Raw genomic sequence first — 15,663 nt, forward strand, 5'->3', positions numbered from 1 at the left:
AGATCCTATATCAGCTAGACATTGTTCTTGCTTTCGTGCCAACCGCTTATAATATCAAACATGATTCACAAGATCCTATATCAGCTAGATATTGTTCTTGCTTTCATGCCAAAGATGTCGGCGGTGCTATGGGCGCTATGGGCTTTGATTCTGCTTAAATTATGCTCTTCCCATTCATATTTACTTGTCACATATCGCGTTAAAGTTAATTTAACTATGAATTAGATTAATTTAATACTTTAAACTTAAAATTTAGATATTCGAAAAGTGTAAGAGAAAAATGATATGTTGCAGTTCTTTTTATATTAATACGATGAAAAAGATGTATTTAAAAATATCGGCCAAAGTGCATACAATTTGATTCTCGAGAAAGCAAAACATGACTAGTAAAAGTGAACAGAGTAAAAAGGGATCTCGAAATAAGTTCATTAGAACAAGCAAAAAATACAGTAATAGAATTAATTTACAGCCTGAGCGTGCTTCAAAAGGTACATAGAAATTACAAAACTGCAAGAAAAGAAACAAAAATAGAATTACATAAACTTGGAACTCATTTCAATCAACCAGCTACCTCCTAAATCAATTATCAAACCAAAAAATGTAAAAGAAAATAAGCAAAGAAAAAAAAAATCAATTTACTTTGGTGTTCCTATCTTTACAGAGCATATGCCATTCCTGAATTATAGCTGCTTGAAGTGCCCGATGCTCGGCCTCTTCGGCTGTCAACTTGAATAAAGTAGTTGGCCTCTTGGGTTTACCACCTTCAACGTTAACCATGTCCTCGTTGTCTTTGTTCTCATCGTCCTCATCTTCCTCCTCTTCTTCATCCTCTGATTTTGGAGACTTTGGGCGAGGTCTTGCTGCCTTTAGTAATGCTATCCGTTCCATTGAAATCTTTAGCTTTTCGGCAGCAGTCACCTTCACTTCGTCTTCAGGCATGTACTCAACACCGCCATCAGTTAGGTCATCCAACCAACCTTGAAAATCCGAAGCGATCTCCTTGGTAATCGATTCGTCTGATGCTCGGATAACAAATTTGCACATCATGGTGGTCGTCTCGTCACCAAGGTCCACGTTTCTGCTCACTTCACTTGCACCAAAAACCATCATACCCAAAAACCCTCCATACCAGGTTTTAGCAGCAAAACATAGCTGTTCAATACCAAACAACAATGAGATACAGAAAATATGGAATATATTGAATTTGAACAATTATAAATTGAGTGAATAGGTTAAACCACCCCTAAACTATCGTCATTATGCGAGTTTCTTACCTAAAACTATTGGGTGTTCCGGATAACACAGACACACGCGCACAAAAGCAGACTAACTCACTTTAGATTAAAAACCCACTGGTTGAATATGTGGCCAGCAAGACAATGATAGTTTAGGGGATCTTAACATATTCACTCTTAACCCAATAGTTCATATGTAAAATGCCCAATTAGAAGCGACTTTTAACTTAATGTGCTTCTAAACCCAACATAATAGTAAAATATTTCAAAAGAAAACCAGAAGACACTCTTTAGAAAAGAAGTTACCAACCTCAAATCCAGCAACTGTCCGGATGATGTGTGAGCAAACCCGATGGAAAGGTTTGGAAGACAGTGATTTCAGGCCACTCAAAAACGGAGACTCACCATATTGCTGAGCAGCAGTAGCCATGAAACCACTTCCTTCATATGTATAAGTACCAGTACACTCAACTATAGCAGGTAAACTAGGCCACAGACGAAAATATTCAACTGGTGAAATTTTGTGTGGCAAAAGAAGCTCGGTCAGAGGAATTTTGTAAGGCTGACATCTCAAAATGACAGGTTCCCCTAATTCAGGTCTCATGCCTTTCTTTTGTCTCATAACTTGTGGATCCTCTTCTGAGTCTTCATAATCAGCAGGACCAGAACCATAGAAAGGATAGTACAGTACTTGAACCCAAAGGTCACAACGCTCAAAATGGGAAACACCCACAGTAACACTGCTCAGTACTGGTTCCTGGATTCATGCAAGTCCAGTCAAATTATCAATCATGATCAATGTAAAGAGTACCAAAAATGAGCATTTGGGTCCAAGATTCAATGTATAAGGATAATGAATGAAAAATATAAAAGGGTTATTCAAAATCGAGCAACTCTTTCGAGCCAAACGAAATTAGCATAAAAGGTTGCAAGTAAATCAGAAAATCCCCTCCCCGACTCCCTCCCCACCCAACCCTTTGGTCCAGTCAAATGTAGGGAACTGCCTTAAAAAGGGCCCATGTTAACCCTGGAACAACCAATGGCAAATTCCTACCATATTTTCTTATGGGAAAGGAAATTGAAAGACTCAAAATAAGTCATTGGATCTCTACTCATTACATATCTTCTTCTTCCTTTTCAAATGTCAAGCTAAACTAAAGATGTAGCAACCACACCAAACATGCAAGACACAACCCAGGCTTCTACTAGTATTTGGATTGTATCTGGAAATACGAATTACAGATTCTGTTTCGATAAGTGGTGAATATGGTAATAAAAGAAAAAAGATAAGAAAACTCAGACAAACAAAAAAGAGATCCATAAACCTAGACTTCTTTTTTTTTTTTTGAAAACCTTGACTTCAAATTGTGTCAATTAGTGATGAACAACCACCAGTATAGCGTGCCATCTGTGGCAATCTAAAATAAAATAGTTAAATAGGTTTGCTTCCTCTAAAACTAACTTACACATGAGGCAACTCGCACAAATCACTTGATACTAGTTGCAGTCTTTTACTTTACACTTCTTTATCATGCCTTTTCTTTTTCTTTTGTTTTCAACAAGTCATTTTTAACATACAGATAACTATTTTTTTTTCTTTGACAACTGAGAAATCCCCAGGTCCAGGAGTGCATAGTTAGAGAAATCAACACCTGATATAGTAATAATGAAAAATTGAAAATCACTAAATAGAATTTTGCAGTATCTTGACACAGTTTTGACGATATGTGTTAATAACTCTACAATTTCAAGTAGCTACTTAAGTAATCCAAATCGCTAATGTTGTCAATGTCTGTTCCAGGAACAACTGTACTAATTTTATCAGGTTAGCATTTGATAGTAACCATAGTCATAACACATTTTAAGAAAAAGGTGAGAGGAGAAGATGCATCTAGAAGGGAGAAAAAAAATAATAATAACATGTTTAATGACCAAAATGGTTTTGCCTTCTGTCAGCAGGAGAATCAAATCCACGGGGGAGGAAAATGGCTTCAGAGATTAATAAATAAATAGGCATGAATGTCTCAAACAAGGTTTAACCTGCGAATTAAGATTTCGCAGCTGGCGTACTGCTTGAGGAGATCCATCCATGAAATACAATCCACCAGAAAGTCCAACTCGCAAATCCACACGATTAAGTTCTATCTCGGTCAAATTCAAAACCTGCAAACATTATGATTGTCAATACAATGAAAACCGCGCCATTCACTGCATTCGTTGCTGGATGCTGCCTCCTTTATTTACGAAAATAAAGAATAAATAGTGATTCACCTGACTAATGGTTTCCATACAAACAATGCAACTCATATTTCATCAAAATATATTGTTAGCAGAGAACATAAAGGCTGCACCCATGGCCCACTAACCAATGATACATTTGATGGATCATCAAAGATCTCAAACATACTGATCGAAATAATAATAAATGCAGCCAGCTTCAATTGCTCTAAAATTATGAATAAAGTACATCAGATGACAGATAAACCACCATTCCCAATCCTCAAATTGTGTTATCTGTGGTTTCTATTCTTCTTTGTGCTGTCCTCCACCTCCCTTGCATTTCAGAGCAAAACTCGCTAAAGAACACGAATGCAGAGTTGGCATAACATATTCATTTGCATGTTTATGCAGTAGTTCACTCCTCAATGGTAATTACTCATGAAGAAACTATAATGGGATATTATAAATGAGATACAGCAAGATCTAAGTCAACGGGTAGGGTTACATAGAACTGTCCAAAAACATCATATGAGACTTCTTTTATATAAAGCATTAACTAATTGGCGTAATAGGGAAAAGAAGTATTTGCAAATTATTTAGGAATTTTGCTCAAAATATATCCGACATAGAGATGGAAATGGAGTGGGGTAAATGCACAGAGGGGTGGGTTATAGTTTATGCAGGGCATGGTGGGGAGCTCTTACACCAGAGGTGGGTTTCAATTTTTTGAAAATTTAATGCAGGTCTGAGGCGGGTTGTTGATCAAACTTTTCTTCCCATGGTTGCAGATCAAAAACAAATCCACCCATGTTTGAGTCCAATGCTTATTCCGTTTGTTCTTCTATGTTTCTTTTCTAAACTTAGAATAGGAAGGACTGAGGTATAAGTATCAATTAAATTCACAAAATTTGTGTATTGTCGAACTGAAGCAAGAAAAGACATGTCCTTAAAATTCTTCTTATCAGAACATGACAAATTCATTTTAGAAATAGTTTTACCAAAAAAAGCATATATAACTTTACAAAATAATTGATGTTCCTTGTTGCACTTTGTACTGGTCTATATCCGTGCTGCATTTTCTACTGGTCTGAAGCATAGTAGCCAAAATCTTCTTTCCAGTCCGAATGTAAGAAAGAAAATATCCCTACATCCCGAAAGCTCCGCAGCATAATTCAGATTGTTTGTTTAATATAGCAGGATTTGACTTTACCATCCACATAACAGAACCCACCTTCCCTACCAGCTAAAGATCCAAACTCTTCACCATTTCAGTAAGAATGTAACAACTGTCCCTCCATACCGAAATATCTCAGCGAGACCTAAATTTGTTCATCAGAAATAATACTACCTGCATTCTACCATCTACCACCAGAAAGCAAATCACAATTGTCCCACAGCCAAGAAATGATTGTTAGGATGCCAAAATGGCAAGAGATGTTTTACAAATGATTACAAAGATGCAGCGCAGAGAGGAAACAAATCAATAATAAGTCGATAACAACAAAGAGAAGTAGAGGCTTTGACCTTTAAGTGCAGAGTAATTCTCCCATCACTTGGATCAGTCAAATGATATGCTTCGACGTAGCAAGGATCACTGCTGCCAGTCAAAGTATATGCACTAGGAGGAACCTTGAGTAAAGAGGAGTCTACTCGTTTAGCCAGCAATAGAGCTAACTCACTAGGATCAGGCCTCCAAAGCTCTAAAATGGCCTTGTGCACCAGTCCTTCCAGCTTTCGGTCCTGAGCAGCAGATGCTTCATAAAACTGAACTGTTAACTTGTGATGGCTAAATGGATAATCTCCTCTTGCTTCACCAACCCCAGCCCACCTTGGAGAAGATAAAAAGAAAACAGAATTATCATCCAACAATGCTTTTGCAAATGATGTATCATCCAACAAATGTTTCACAGTTTTGCTAATAAAGTTTATAACTTTTAAGATGTTCTAAAGCCCACACATTTTCTTAAACAGATTATGCTACTTTAAACCCTAAGCCTTCCCCCTGGAGGAGCAGAAAGGATACTGACTGCCAAAGTTTGAATGTTTAACTAGGAAAAAACTACGATCTAATCCTTTCAGGTTAACTCTCACATTATCTCATAGGAGCTCTTTTTTTCTTTTAAAAAACAGACAAGGGATTCTGAATAGCGATCTAGAAGCCAAATGAATTTTGAGGAGTTTGAGTTTACATGAAGAGTTGTACTTTTATTTCAGACGTTTTACAGGGTAAACACTAATCAGATACGGGCAGCATCTAGTCTACATTACCATTACCATTACCATTTGAGAGAAAAGAATAACATCCTACTCACTTGCTTTCAGAGTGGTTGGTAACATATTTGATCCTCTGCAGTATTAACCGACACTGATGTTTGTTCACTGAATCGGCTAATGCATTGGTCCTAAACTCCTCAAGTTCTTTTATTAACAATTGTCCTGCCCTGGCATTACGTGATCCCAACCTCTGAGCACATAGAAGAACTGCTTGAACATCTTGAAGGCGATTTGTGGTGCTAGCAGACAAATCTGTGTTGAAAAGAACTTTGTGTATAGTTGATACTATTATATTCAGGGGATCTTCTGGATCATCAGCCAGAAGTGGATCCAAACCTTCTAGATCAATATGCTCTGAGATAGCCCAAATAAGCCGAGTACATACTCTAGGTGTGCTCACCTGCACAAGATGCAAGTTCCAGACAAAAATTTAAGAAACAATATGTCACCTGATTAGTGAAGTAGAACAAAAGTTGGAACATGACAAAAGGTGAGCCTAATGCAGAACAGAAATAAATAAATAAAACACCATGCAGAAGAAAAGCACCATGAATAGCTTCAAGTTATATATAGCTTTATCTTCTCCTTTTTCCTTCAATTCAGATTTATGCAGGAGGAAGGACAACATACTCAGAGACGGTATAGAGTTCCTTTAGTTGATGACATGCTGATGAACAAACCCTAGTGCAGCTCAATTTCATCTTAACATAGCAAAAATGAATATAACTAAGAAATAAGCTAGAATACTCCAAAATCATTCAATAACAGATGAAAACTTCATGTTGGATGAGGAAGGCCGATATAATGAGGTAGGCTCAGCAACACAAGAACTTATGTAATGACTTAATATGTGTAAACACGACACTTGAGTAACTTTGGTTTGTTGGCAATATATACGAGGCAATTAAAGTAAAAACGTACAATTCCATGGCTAGAACATGCTCAAGGAGAAATCTCATTTTACACATCTCATTAAGTAACTATAATAGCTCAACAAACCTCACGTAGATCCCTAACAAGATCCCTTTGCAAATTCTGCAACCGTGTTTCATTCAGAATCTGGTCCTGAGAAGCCCCATCTTTGACTCTTTTCACACCTCCTCTTGTATCATAAATGTGACAAAGCCTGACAAGCAACTTCAAGTAGCAGTCAATAGCATATGATCGACCTTCACAATCCCATTTGACACACGGTCTACAAACTTCCACCACTTCCAAAGCTGGTTCTGTCCAATTTAACGCACCATAACCAGTTCCATAGGCTAAAGCTCCAATAACTCTGCTTTCCATTCCTGAATTCTTTTGTTCAGGAAGTGGTAGTGATAACTGAAAGCAGCTCTCCACCAGCATTGCAACTAGTTCTTCTCTAAACAAGGTTTTACTTGTTACACTATGGAGGTCCTCTTTTATTCTTGCATTCTCAAAAAGTGAAGCAATATCGGTTCCTGGAACAGGTTTTTGCCCTCTTCTAACACTCTCCTTTGCAAAAAGATCAACGCATAGAGCAGTTCGACAGATGCATGCTAAAGCATGCATGCGATCTGACTCTGCTCTCAGGTTTCTCACCATAAGAAGCAACTTTTTAAATAAAGAAACCTGTAGAAAGCAAATGTATTAATAAAGTGTTTTCTAGACAATAAATGCACGAATAATTGACAAGGTCATCATGAAATTATGTCAATGGAAACAGCCTCTCTATCCCTCAAAGTTAGACGTAAGGCTTGTGTATATCCTATCCTATCCTACCCACCCCAAACACCACTAGTTGGATTACACAGGGCATTTTGCTGTTGTTGTTGTCGTTGTTGTTGTTCGGAACAGAATGATTCTTAAAAAAATGCACAGCTGTATCACCAGACGATCCGACTGCAACAGACCAAGATCACAAAGGTGATGGAAAATGGACACTGAACAATGTTTCTGCAAAAATGTCCAACCGGCTAGAACACCAAGAGTGAAACTAAAGTCATATCATGTCTCTCTTTCTTTATTCTTTTTAAACCAACCAGTACTAACAAGCAAAAATGAAGCCAGCAATGATTTCTAAGCCATTTGCACTGAATTCAGAAAAAAGCAAAAGACTAAACGTAAATTATACTAACCTAAGGTCTAAGGCCAGATCAAAAGGACGCAAAGGCGTATGACAAGGTCCCTAGGGAAGTTCTTTGGAGATGCTTGGAGACGAGGAGGTCCCCGTGGCGTACATCAGAGCGATTAAGGACATGTATGAGGGGGCGAAGACGCGGGTAAGGACAGTGGGAGGAGATTTCGAGCATTTCCCAGTCTTGACAGGGTTGCACCAGGGATCAACTCTTAGTCCGTTTTTATTCGCCCTGGTGATGGATGTGTTAACGCGGAGTATACAAGGCGAGGTGCCTTGGTGTATGCTTTTTGCGGATGATGTAGTTTTGATTGATGAGTCGCGTCAAGGTGTTAATGATAAGCTGGATATTTGGAGACAAACCCTGGAGTCTAAAGGGTTCCGCTTGAGTAGGATCAAGACAGAGTACTTGGAGTGCCAATTTAGTGACTCGAGGCAGGAGGAGGAGGTGGTAGTGAAGTTGGATTCCAGGCGGTTTGCAAGAGGGATAGTTTTAAGTACCTTGGGTCTACGATTCCAGGGAACGGAGAGATAGATGAGGATGTATCTCATCGTATTGGGGAAGGTTGAATGAAATGGAGGCTCGCTTCGGGAATCTTATGCGATAAGAAGGTTCCCCATAAGCTAAAAGGCAAATTCTATAGAGTTGCAGTCCGGCCGGCTATGCTTTATGGAGCGGAGTGTTGGCCGGTTAAAAATTCTCATATCCAAATGTTGACGGTGGCGGAAATGAGGATGTTGCATTAGATGTGCGGATTTACTAGGGCTGACACGGTTAGGAATGAGATTATTCGGGAAAAGGTGGGAGTGGTATCGGTGAAGGATAAAATGCGGGAAGTGAGGTTGAGATGGTTTGTTCATGTGATGAGGAGGGGCACGGATACCACGGTTCATAGGTATGAGAGGTTGGCCTTAGATAGTTTCAAGCGGGATAGGGATAGACCGAAGAGATACTGGAGAGAAGTGATTAAACGTGACTTGGAGCAATTACAACTGACTGAGGACATGACCCTGGATAGGAAGGTATGGAGGAAAAGCATCAGGGTAGAGGGCTAAGGTGAGTGGATGAGTCGTAGTCAGTAGGTAGGAGGGCTTCGGTGTCCTTTGTTTGGCAATGTACAATTTTGTGTGGATGTCGTACCTACGTTATTTTTATCGTGTTCCATGCTTTTGATGTTTTATATACTGTCCTTTGTCTTGAGCCGGGGGTCTATCGAAAACAGCCTCTCTACCTCTGTAGAGGTAGTGGTATGGACTGCGTACACTCTACCCTCCCAAGACCCCACGATGTGGGAAGATGTGGGAATTTACTGGGTTTGTTGTTGTTGTTGGTGGTGGTAATATACACCTGCTAGATTACTGAACAACTTACAGTAAAGATTGGCACAATGCAGAACTGAGGCGTGGAAAGTAATCATAGTAGCATGCATCAGGAAATCCACTCATAACAGTCGATGATTTATTTTTATTTTATTGAGAAGTTAACCTATCCAGTATATTCATAAGAATCATCATCACAAAATGTCTGCTGGGTGCCAAAACGTGAGAGTTACATCAAGAAAAAAAAAATAACAAAAAAATACAATCCTTGTTCTTCTTACAAGGAGCTTAAAACATCTAGATTGATTCCTGATCATCTATGTATTCTGATTAATGCTATAAGTAGTACTTGAATGGGTCATGATTTGAGTAACTGCAACTGAACAGCGAAATGGTATAGTCAAAATCTACTATCGTTTCAGATAGTATCATCATAGAGGATCATAGGAATTATAAGGTCGTCATTGTTAATACACCAAAATAAGTAATTTCCATTTGTCCTCAAAATAAGACAAACAAGAAGGCAATGGATTCACCAACCTGCATACTCAGATCAAGAAGATGCAAATTGGTGACAACAGCTCTGACGATACTCTCCCTTGCAGAAGAAAACTCTTGTCTATCCCAAAGAGTGAGAATTGCAATAATGGATGCAGATGCCCATTCAGGTTTCCCTCCAGGAACATCAGCCAAATACAACATATTAATGCCCACCTCAAATATCAACGACGGATCCAACGATGATGCTAGAAAAGGTGCCAAATGTGAAACAACATCAGACACACCCACAAACTTCTCCGCATTCACAGTATCTAACGAACTAGCATTCCCACTCTTGGAATTCCTCGATAACTTCTTAATCACCTCAATCGAACCAGAAGCAACCGCCTTCACAGCATACACTAACGGACAAACAGTAGCTCGAAAATTCTCTATAGGAAGAACCAACGACCTCGCCATCAACGCATTCCTCCTCCTCCAAACAAAATCCACCATAGAACTAACCCAATTAGACCTAATAGCCACACTATTCTCACTATCCACTAACTTATCACCCGCTAATCGACTCATCCTCTTCGATTCAAACTCCTGAAACAATCTCCCTACAGACTCAAATGCAACTTTCGCAACCGCATCCGATTTATCAATCATATTTCCCCCTATCCTATTCCACCAATTCGAAACCCTATCTAACAGATTCACATTATTCTCACACAACGTCACCATATCATCACGCGCTAAAACACAACCAAGCGTCTCCGTAATAGCAAAACGCAAATTATCACTCGGAGAATCAAAACAACTAGAGATCTGCTTATTACAGTCATTAATCAACTTACCTAAACGATAACTAGGTATAGCAGCAAGTATCGAAACAGCAGCTGCAGTAACATCGGGATCAGGAAAATCGAGATCGTTACGAATACCTATACATACAGTTTCCCATAAATCAGCTGTTAAGCGAGTTGATCGAATTAGATCAAATGCGAGCTTTTTAGATATGGCGGAAGCTGGTGATGCGACGATCTCTTCGACGGCGGATTTTGCTAGTATTGAAATGTCGCGACCGGCGGCGGATTGTTGGAGTGCTTGGAGAAGTGCGCCGGATTGACGGAGTGCGTCGTTCGATCGGAGATCGGCTTGGATCTGAGCGAATAGTATGTCCATTTTGTGTAGTACTTTGTTGCTGCTGCTGTGGAGATATTTATACTTAACTGTGAGTTGCCATTTTGTTAATGACGGAGGGGAACATTCCGGCGGGACGGGGGGTCATTTTAACGGGGAGGTTTATGTAAGGGAAGGATATAATTTATTTATTTTTTCAATATAATAATAAAAAAGGGCAGTCCGATGTACTAAAATTATCGCTATACATGGTGTTTGGAGAATATATATATATATTTTTTAAAAGAATAAGATATATATATTCGTTAGTAGTGGTAAAGATGTTTGTCGGCATCGATGGTGGTAATGGTTGGTGCTAATGAGAAGTAATGGTGATGGTGGAAGTGATTGGTGTTATAGTGATTAACGTGATGGTTTTGTGATAATGAAGTTGGTTGATTTTAGTAATTGATGGTATTGATGGTGATGGTCGAATAATATGTGATGATCGATAATTATTGGTGGTAATTGGTTGTGATGGCGAAGGTGGTCGACAGTAGAGATTGGTTGCATTGTGGTAGTGATTAATAGTGATTGTGGAGATGACTGAGAGTGGTGGAGGTGACAACGATAATGATAGTAATAGAGGTGGACATGGGAATATATATAATTATAATGATAGAAATGGTAAGTATGGTAGCCACTTACACTAATGGTTAGGGTTGTTCAAAATCGAATCATATCCAATAAGTCATCCGCAAAATTGACTTATTGGCTTATCGAATAAACGGTTGGTGAACGGATTAAATTTTTTTACTTAACGGCTTATTGGAGTGGGGGTGGATTGCACTATTTTCTTATTGGATAAACCGTTAACCCGTTAAAAATTATCATGTATACTTATATTTTTCACCTAAATATATAAAATAAATTAATTTATATATTATAAAATATAAATTCAAACCTAATGGATCTATATTCTAATCTAAAGGCCCATTCCTAATTAACCCCAATATAATATAAAAATTAAACAATAAAGTACTAAAATTACCAAAGCAAAGCAACAGAAGGTTTGCCAACTTCAAAAGCTCTACCGACTTTAAACTTTAAATATATTTTCAAAGGAAAGAAAACAACATTAGGGGCTGAAGTTGATAGGCTAGAAAAAGAAATCCAGGAAATAGTCCCTGATATTAAGCATGTGGACATTGAAGCACATAGTTTAATTAGTGCATCCCTGTGAGCTTGTTACGGTCAAATGCTTAATTTGTTGTAATGTATGTCACTTTTGTTTCAAGAATATCATAATGTGAAGAGAAATTAACGTACTATAACTTGGGCAAATGAAACTTTTTGCTTACAATATTGAGAATTCTCTTTGAAACATATACTACATAAATTGAAAATTTTGTTATGATTGAGATTGCTAACTATTCTGTTTTGTTTTCTGCAAGGTGTTTGAATTCAAGAAGAAATTGTGGATGTTCAATAAACCGTTCGATAACCGCCCAATAATTATTTATTCGTTACCGAACCAACCGATATCTTATCGGTTGGCTAGTGAATTTGTATATTTTAAAATCGATAACTAGTAAATCAAATCGTTAAATGTAATGGTCTATCCGATCCGTCCGATAAGCAACCCTACTAGTGGTTAATAGTGATAGTGGTTCTGATGACAATTGTAAGTAATAGTGGTGGTTAATTATTATTGACAGAGTGGTGGTAAAATTTATCCACACAAAAATACTTCTCAATTGCATTAAAAAATTGTTCTACATTTTAATAATAAATATCTATTCACACTAATTAAGTTAAATCTTAATAAAAATAAATGAGTAGCACTTATTCATACCTTCATTAAATGCAAGCGAATGAGGACTAAAAATATGCTATGGTTGGTAAAGAAAATTCTTGGAAGGTAGTATTGTCCCCGTTGAATTTTTTATAGTGTAAATTTGAATTAGTTGGATATTAATATGGATATCATAAATCGGGTATTGAAAATTGAAAGAGAAGAAAAAAACTATCTTTGGGGTCATTTGGTGAAATGATGGGACAATTCACGTGATTAGTTATTTCACCCTTATATGGATAGTAACTCTATCATTTTGATGTAAAAATCATCGCAAAAATAATTATATCCTAAATTAAACATGAAAACAATGTCAATATCAAATTCTATCATATGATAATTATTCTTATCGCATATTCCAAACGACCCCTTGATTTTAATTAATTCTTTCATGTTAGCGGTTTTTAATTTAGCTTCTCACATGTAAGCCTAACTAATCCCGACAATTCATATAGAACACAAACGAAATCCCGTGCAAGCCATCGAGCCAAGTATTAAGTCAAGTCCTTGGTTGGGCAAGGAATCAGATTGAAATCCGACACCCCTGACTAGACGTGGACCTAATTCTTAACCTCGAGTAAGACTCGAGACCTAATCGTGACTCATACCCAATTATTGATCCCAATGTGAGACCCTAACTCTCTAACCTGACTCGAATTCGAGATTTGACTTTTGACCTTGGCCATAGACAGTTGATATATTTAGTTTCAACTTTCTTTTTATAACTCAGTGTTGCAGAAATCTGTAAAAAATGATGCATCGAATAAATTAAGTTACGTTATTGCTTCCGCTAAGTATGTTCAGTTATATATTTTTCTTTGTACAGTTACTCATGAGTTATGCCATAGTTACAATGGGTTAGCTTGAGAGCATCTGTGATTTAAAAAGGAAAAAATACATACAGTAGCATACTAAGTATTAAATTACAAAAAAATAGCAACACTTATATCAAATTACATTGTGTAGCATCTGTAGCATTATTTTAATGTGGTCCCCTACTTTTGCTGCCTAAGAGAAGTTACCGTGCATATTTCCCCCTTTTCACGCCACTATTTTTCTCTTTCCTTAATTTGAAATATTTTTTCCTTTTTTCTCGCCATTAACAATCACTTCCCGCTTCAATTTTTTTTCCTTTTGCACGATTTTAGCGCCATCTGATAAGGATTATCTTCCTCTATTTCAGGTAACTCATTAATTCAGCTATTGCATGTTAGCGATTTATTTTTATTTTATTTTTCAACTGTAATACATCTCAAAATCATATTTTAAGGTTTTTGTGCTTTAATGGCTGAAGAAACACCAAAATCACGAACAAATAGTGGTATACGGAATATCAATTTGGTGTCTGGTTATGGACCATTTTTTAGTATTGGCTTAACTCAAGAAGATTTAGTTAAAGTTGTTTCAAATCCTTTACAGTCGAAGAAGTCTGGGAGATCGAAGGAGATTAGGTCGAAGTTTCGCAACGATCCGGTGACGATGACTGGAAATTTGAAAAAAAAAAGGTTGAAGAAAACTACTTCTTCAAAGGAACAAAAAATTTAAAAATACGTGAAGAAAAGGAAAGCTAAAGAAATTGAAGAATTAAGTAAGGATGATGACGATGTTCAGAATTTTTTAGCTGATGATTCTGAAGAAGATAGTGAGAAGGAGGTATATTTTTGTTGTAGATGTATTTTCTATTATTGACTGTTAAGTTTTGTTTTTCTCTAAGGAAAGATGTTATCAAAGTTGGGAGTTATATGTATTTTTTTTCAAGTAGTTAATATATATTTTAGGTTATGATGATTTTCGGAGGGCAAAATTCAGTAGAAAGCTGATTTGTGAAGATAATAGTATAATTGTGAAAATATATTGTTATATTAACTACTCGTGAAGAGTTTTTTGGCTATATGTATTTTTCAGTATTGATTGCATTTTTGGTCTGATCAAAATACATATGCATGTTAATATGTATTTTATGTTATGATGATATTAGGAGGGCAAAATTCAATAGAAAGCTGATTTGTGAAGATGATAGTATAATTGTGAAAATATATTGTTATGTTAACTACTCATGAAGAGTCTTTTGGCTATATGTATTTTTAGTATACTTGATATGTATTTTTCAATATTGGTTGCATTTTTTGTCTGATCAAAATATATATGCATATTATATGTATTTTTTTGCTGATTTGAATTTTTTTTACAGTTTAAAAAGTTGTATTTTTACTTTGTATAGGTGATGCGTGACGAAATATTCATTGTCAGAAAACTTCAAGATTTGCACCACATATGTGCTCGTACAGTGATAATGACATTGATGGAAGCATACACTTCATATTAAACAAGGAACAGTATAAAAAGTTTTGCGAAAATAGCATTTTTGGTTATTTCATGAAGAAGAAGCACTGTGTAGTTAAAGCACAGTTGTGCAGATGTGTTATGATGCTCGAGGTTAAGGGTACTTCTTCTGGGATAGTCATTCGGGCTAATGGCACCTCTCCTAATTTTACTCCTAGGAAATTTGCCATCGTTACTGGATTGAATTGTGTGTCTAATAGGTACGACTTTGTATTTGATGAGGGTGTACCAAATAGGATTGTTGAGAAGTATTTCAATGGTGCAGAATTTGTACAGAAAAGACAACTATTTCTAGCATTCACGGAGAAAGTTTAGGGGGAGAACAATGACGAGGATGCTGAAAAGTTTGCAATTCTGTATTTCCTGCATTCTTTTGTGTTATCTAATGTTGATACTGTGGTCATACCCCGACTACATTTTGATTTGGTAGATAGTGAAAGATATAAGGATTTTTCATGGGGTACTTTATCATTTGAGGATCTATCGAGAAGTTTAACCAACAGGTTGAAAGCTGGTGGTAAATTTTATTTGATTCAGGGAATGCCACTGGCTATTCAAGTGTGGCTTTACGAGTGTTGCTCAAATGTCCCACGGAAGATTGCATTAAAGGTTAATAATCGAATTCTCCGATTATTAAATTGGAAGACAAATGCACCTCGACCACGTTTTGAGTATTTGATGGATGTTATGTTCAATGACAATGGCAAGGT

The 15,663-nt window shown here is 37.0% G+C and overlaps 1 protein-coding gene across 1 annotated transcript; it reads right to left on the minus strand.

Annotated features, from left to right (window-relative positions):
• Window positions 1–402: 402 nt before the first annotated feature.
• LOC107847490 (protein TPLATE) lies at window positions 403–11,386 on the minus strand. The gene is made up of 7 exons (XM_016691771.2): window positions 9,691–11,386; window positions 6,729–7,325; window positions 5,768–6,129; window positions 4,980–5,283; window positions 3,276–3,398; window positions 1,546–1,992; window positions 403–1,152 (listed from the first exon to the last, which is right to left on the minus strand). Exons 1-7 carry the CDS (start codon window positions 10,816–10,818, stop codon window positions 631–633), a joined length of 3,483 nt encoding a protein of 1,160 aa, XP_016547257.1. The 5' UTR covers window positions 10,819–11,386; the 3' UTR covers window positions 403–630.
• Between the last annotated feature and the right edge of the window lie 4,277 nt (window positions 11,387–15,663).

The sequence above is a fragment of the Capsicum annuum genome, chromosome 11 (genome assembly GCF_002878395.1).
Source record: "Capsicum annuum cultivar UCD-10X-F1 chromosome 11, UCD10Xv1.1, whole genome shotgun sequence".
Taxonomy (NCBI): Eukaryota; Viridiplantae; Streptophyta; class Magnoliopsida; order Solanales; family Solanaceae; genus Capsicum; species Capsicum annuum.

What these genes read in the sequence shown, in the direction of transcription:
- LOC107847490 (XM_016691771.2), bottom strand. Translation starts at nt 10,818, where the DNA reads ATGGACATACTATTCGCTCAGATCCAAGCCGATCTCCGATCGAACGAC. An exon ending in TTCTTGATCTGAGTATGCAG is followed by an intron (nt 7,326 to 9,690) that starts GTTGGTGAATCC and finishes TGCTTTCTACAG; the next exon opens with GTTTCTTTATTTAAAAAGTT. An exon ending in ACCAACCACTCTGAAAGCAA is followed by an intron (nt 5,284 to 5,767) that starts GTGAGTAGGATG and finishes ATCTTCTCCAAG; the next exon opens with GTGGGCTGGGGTTGGTGAAG.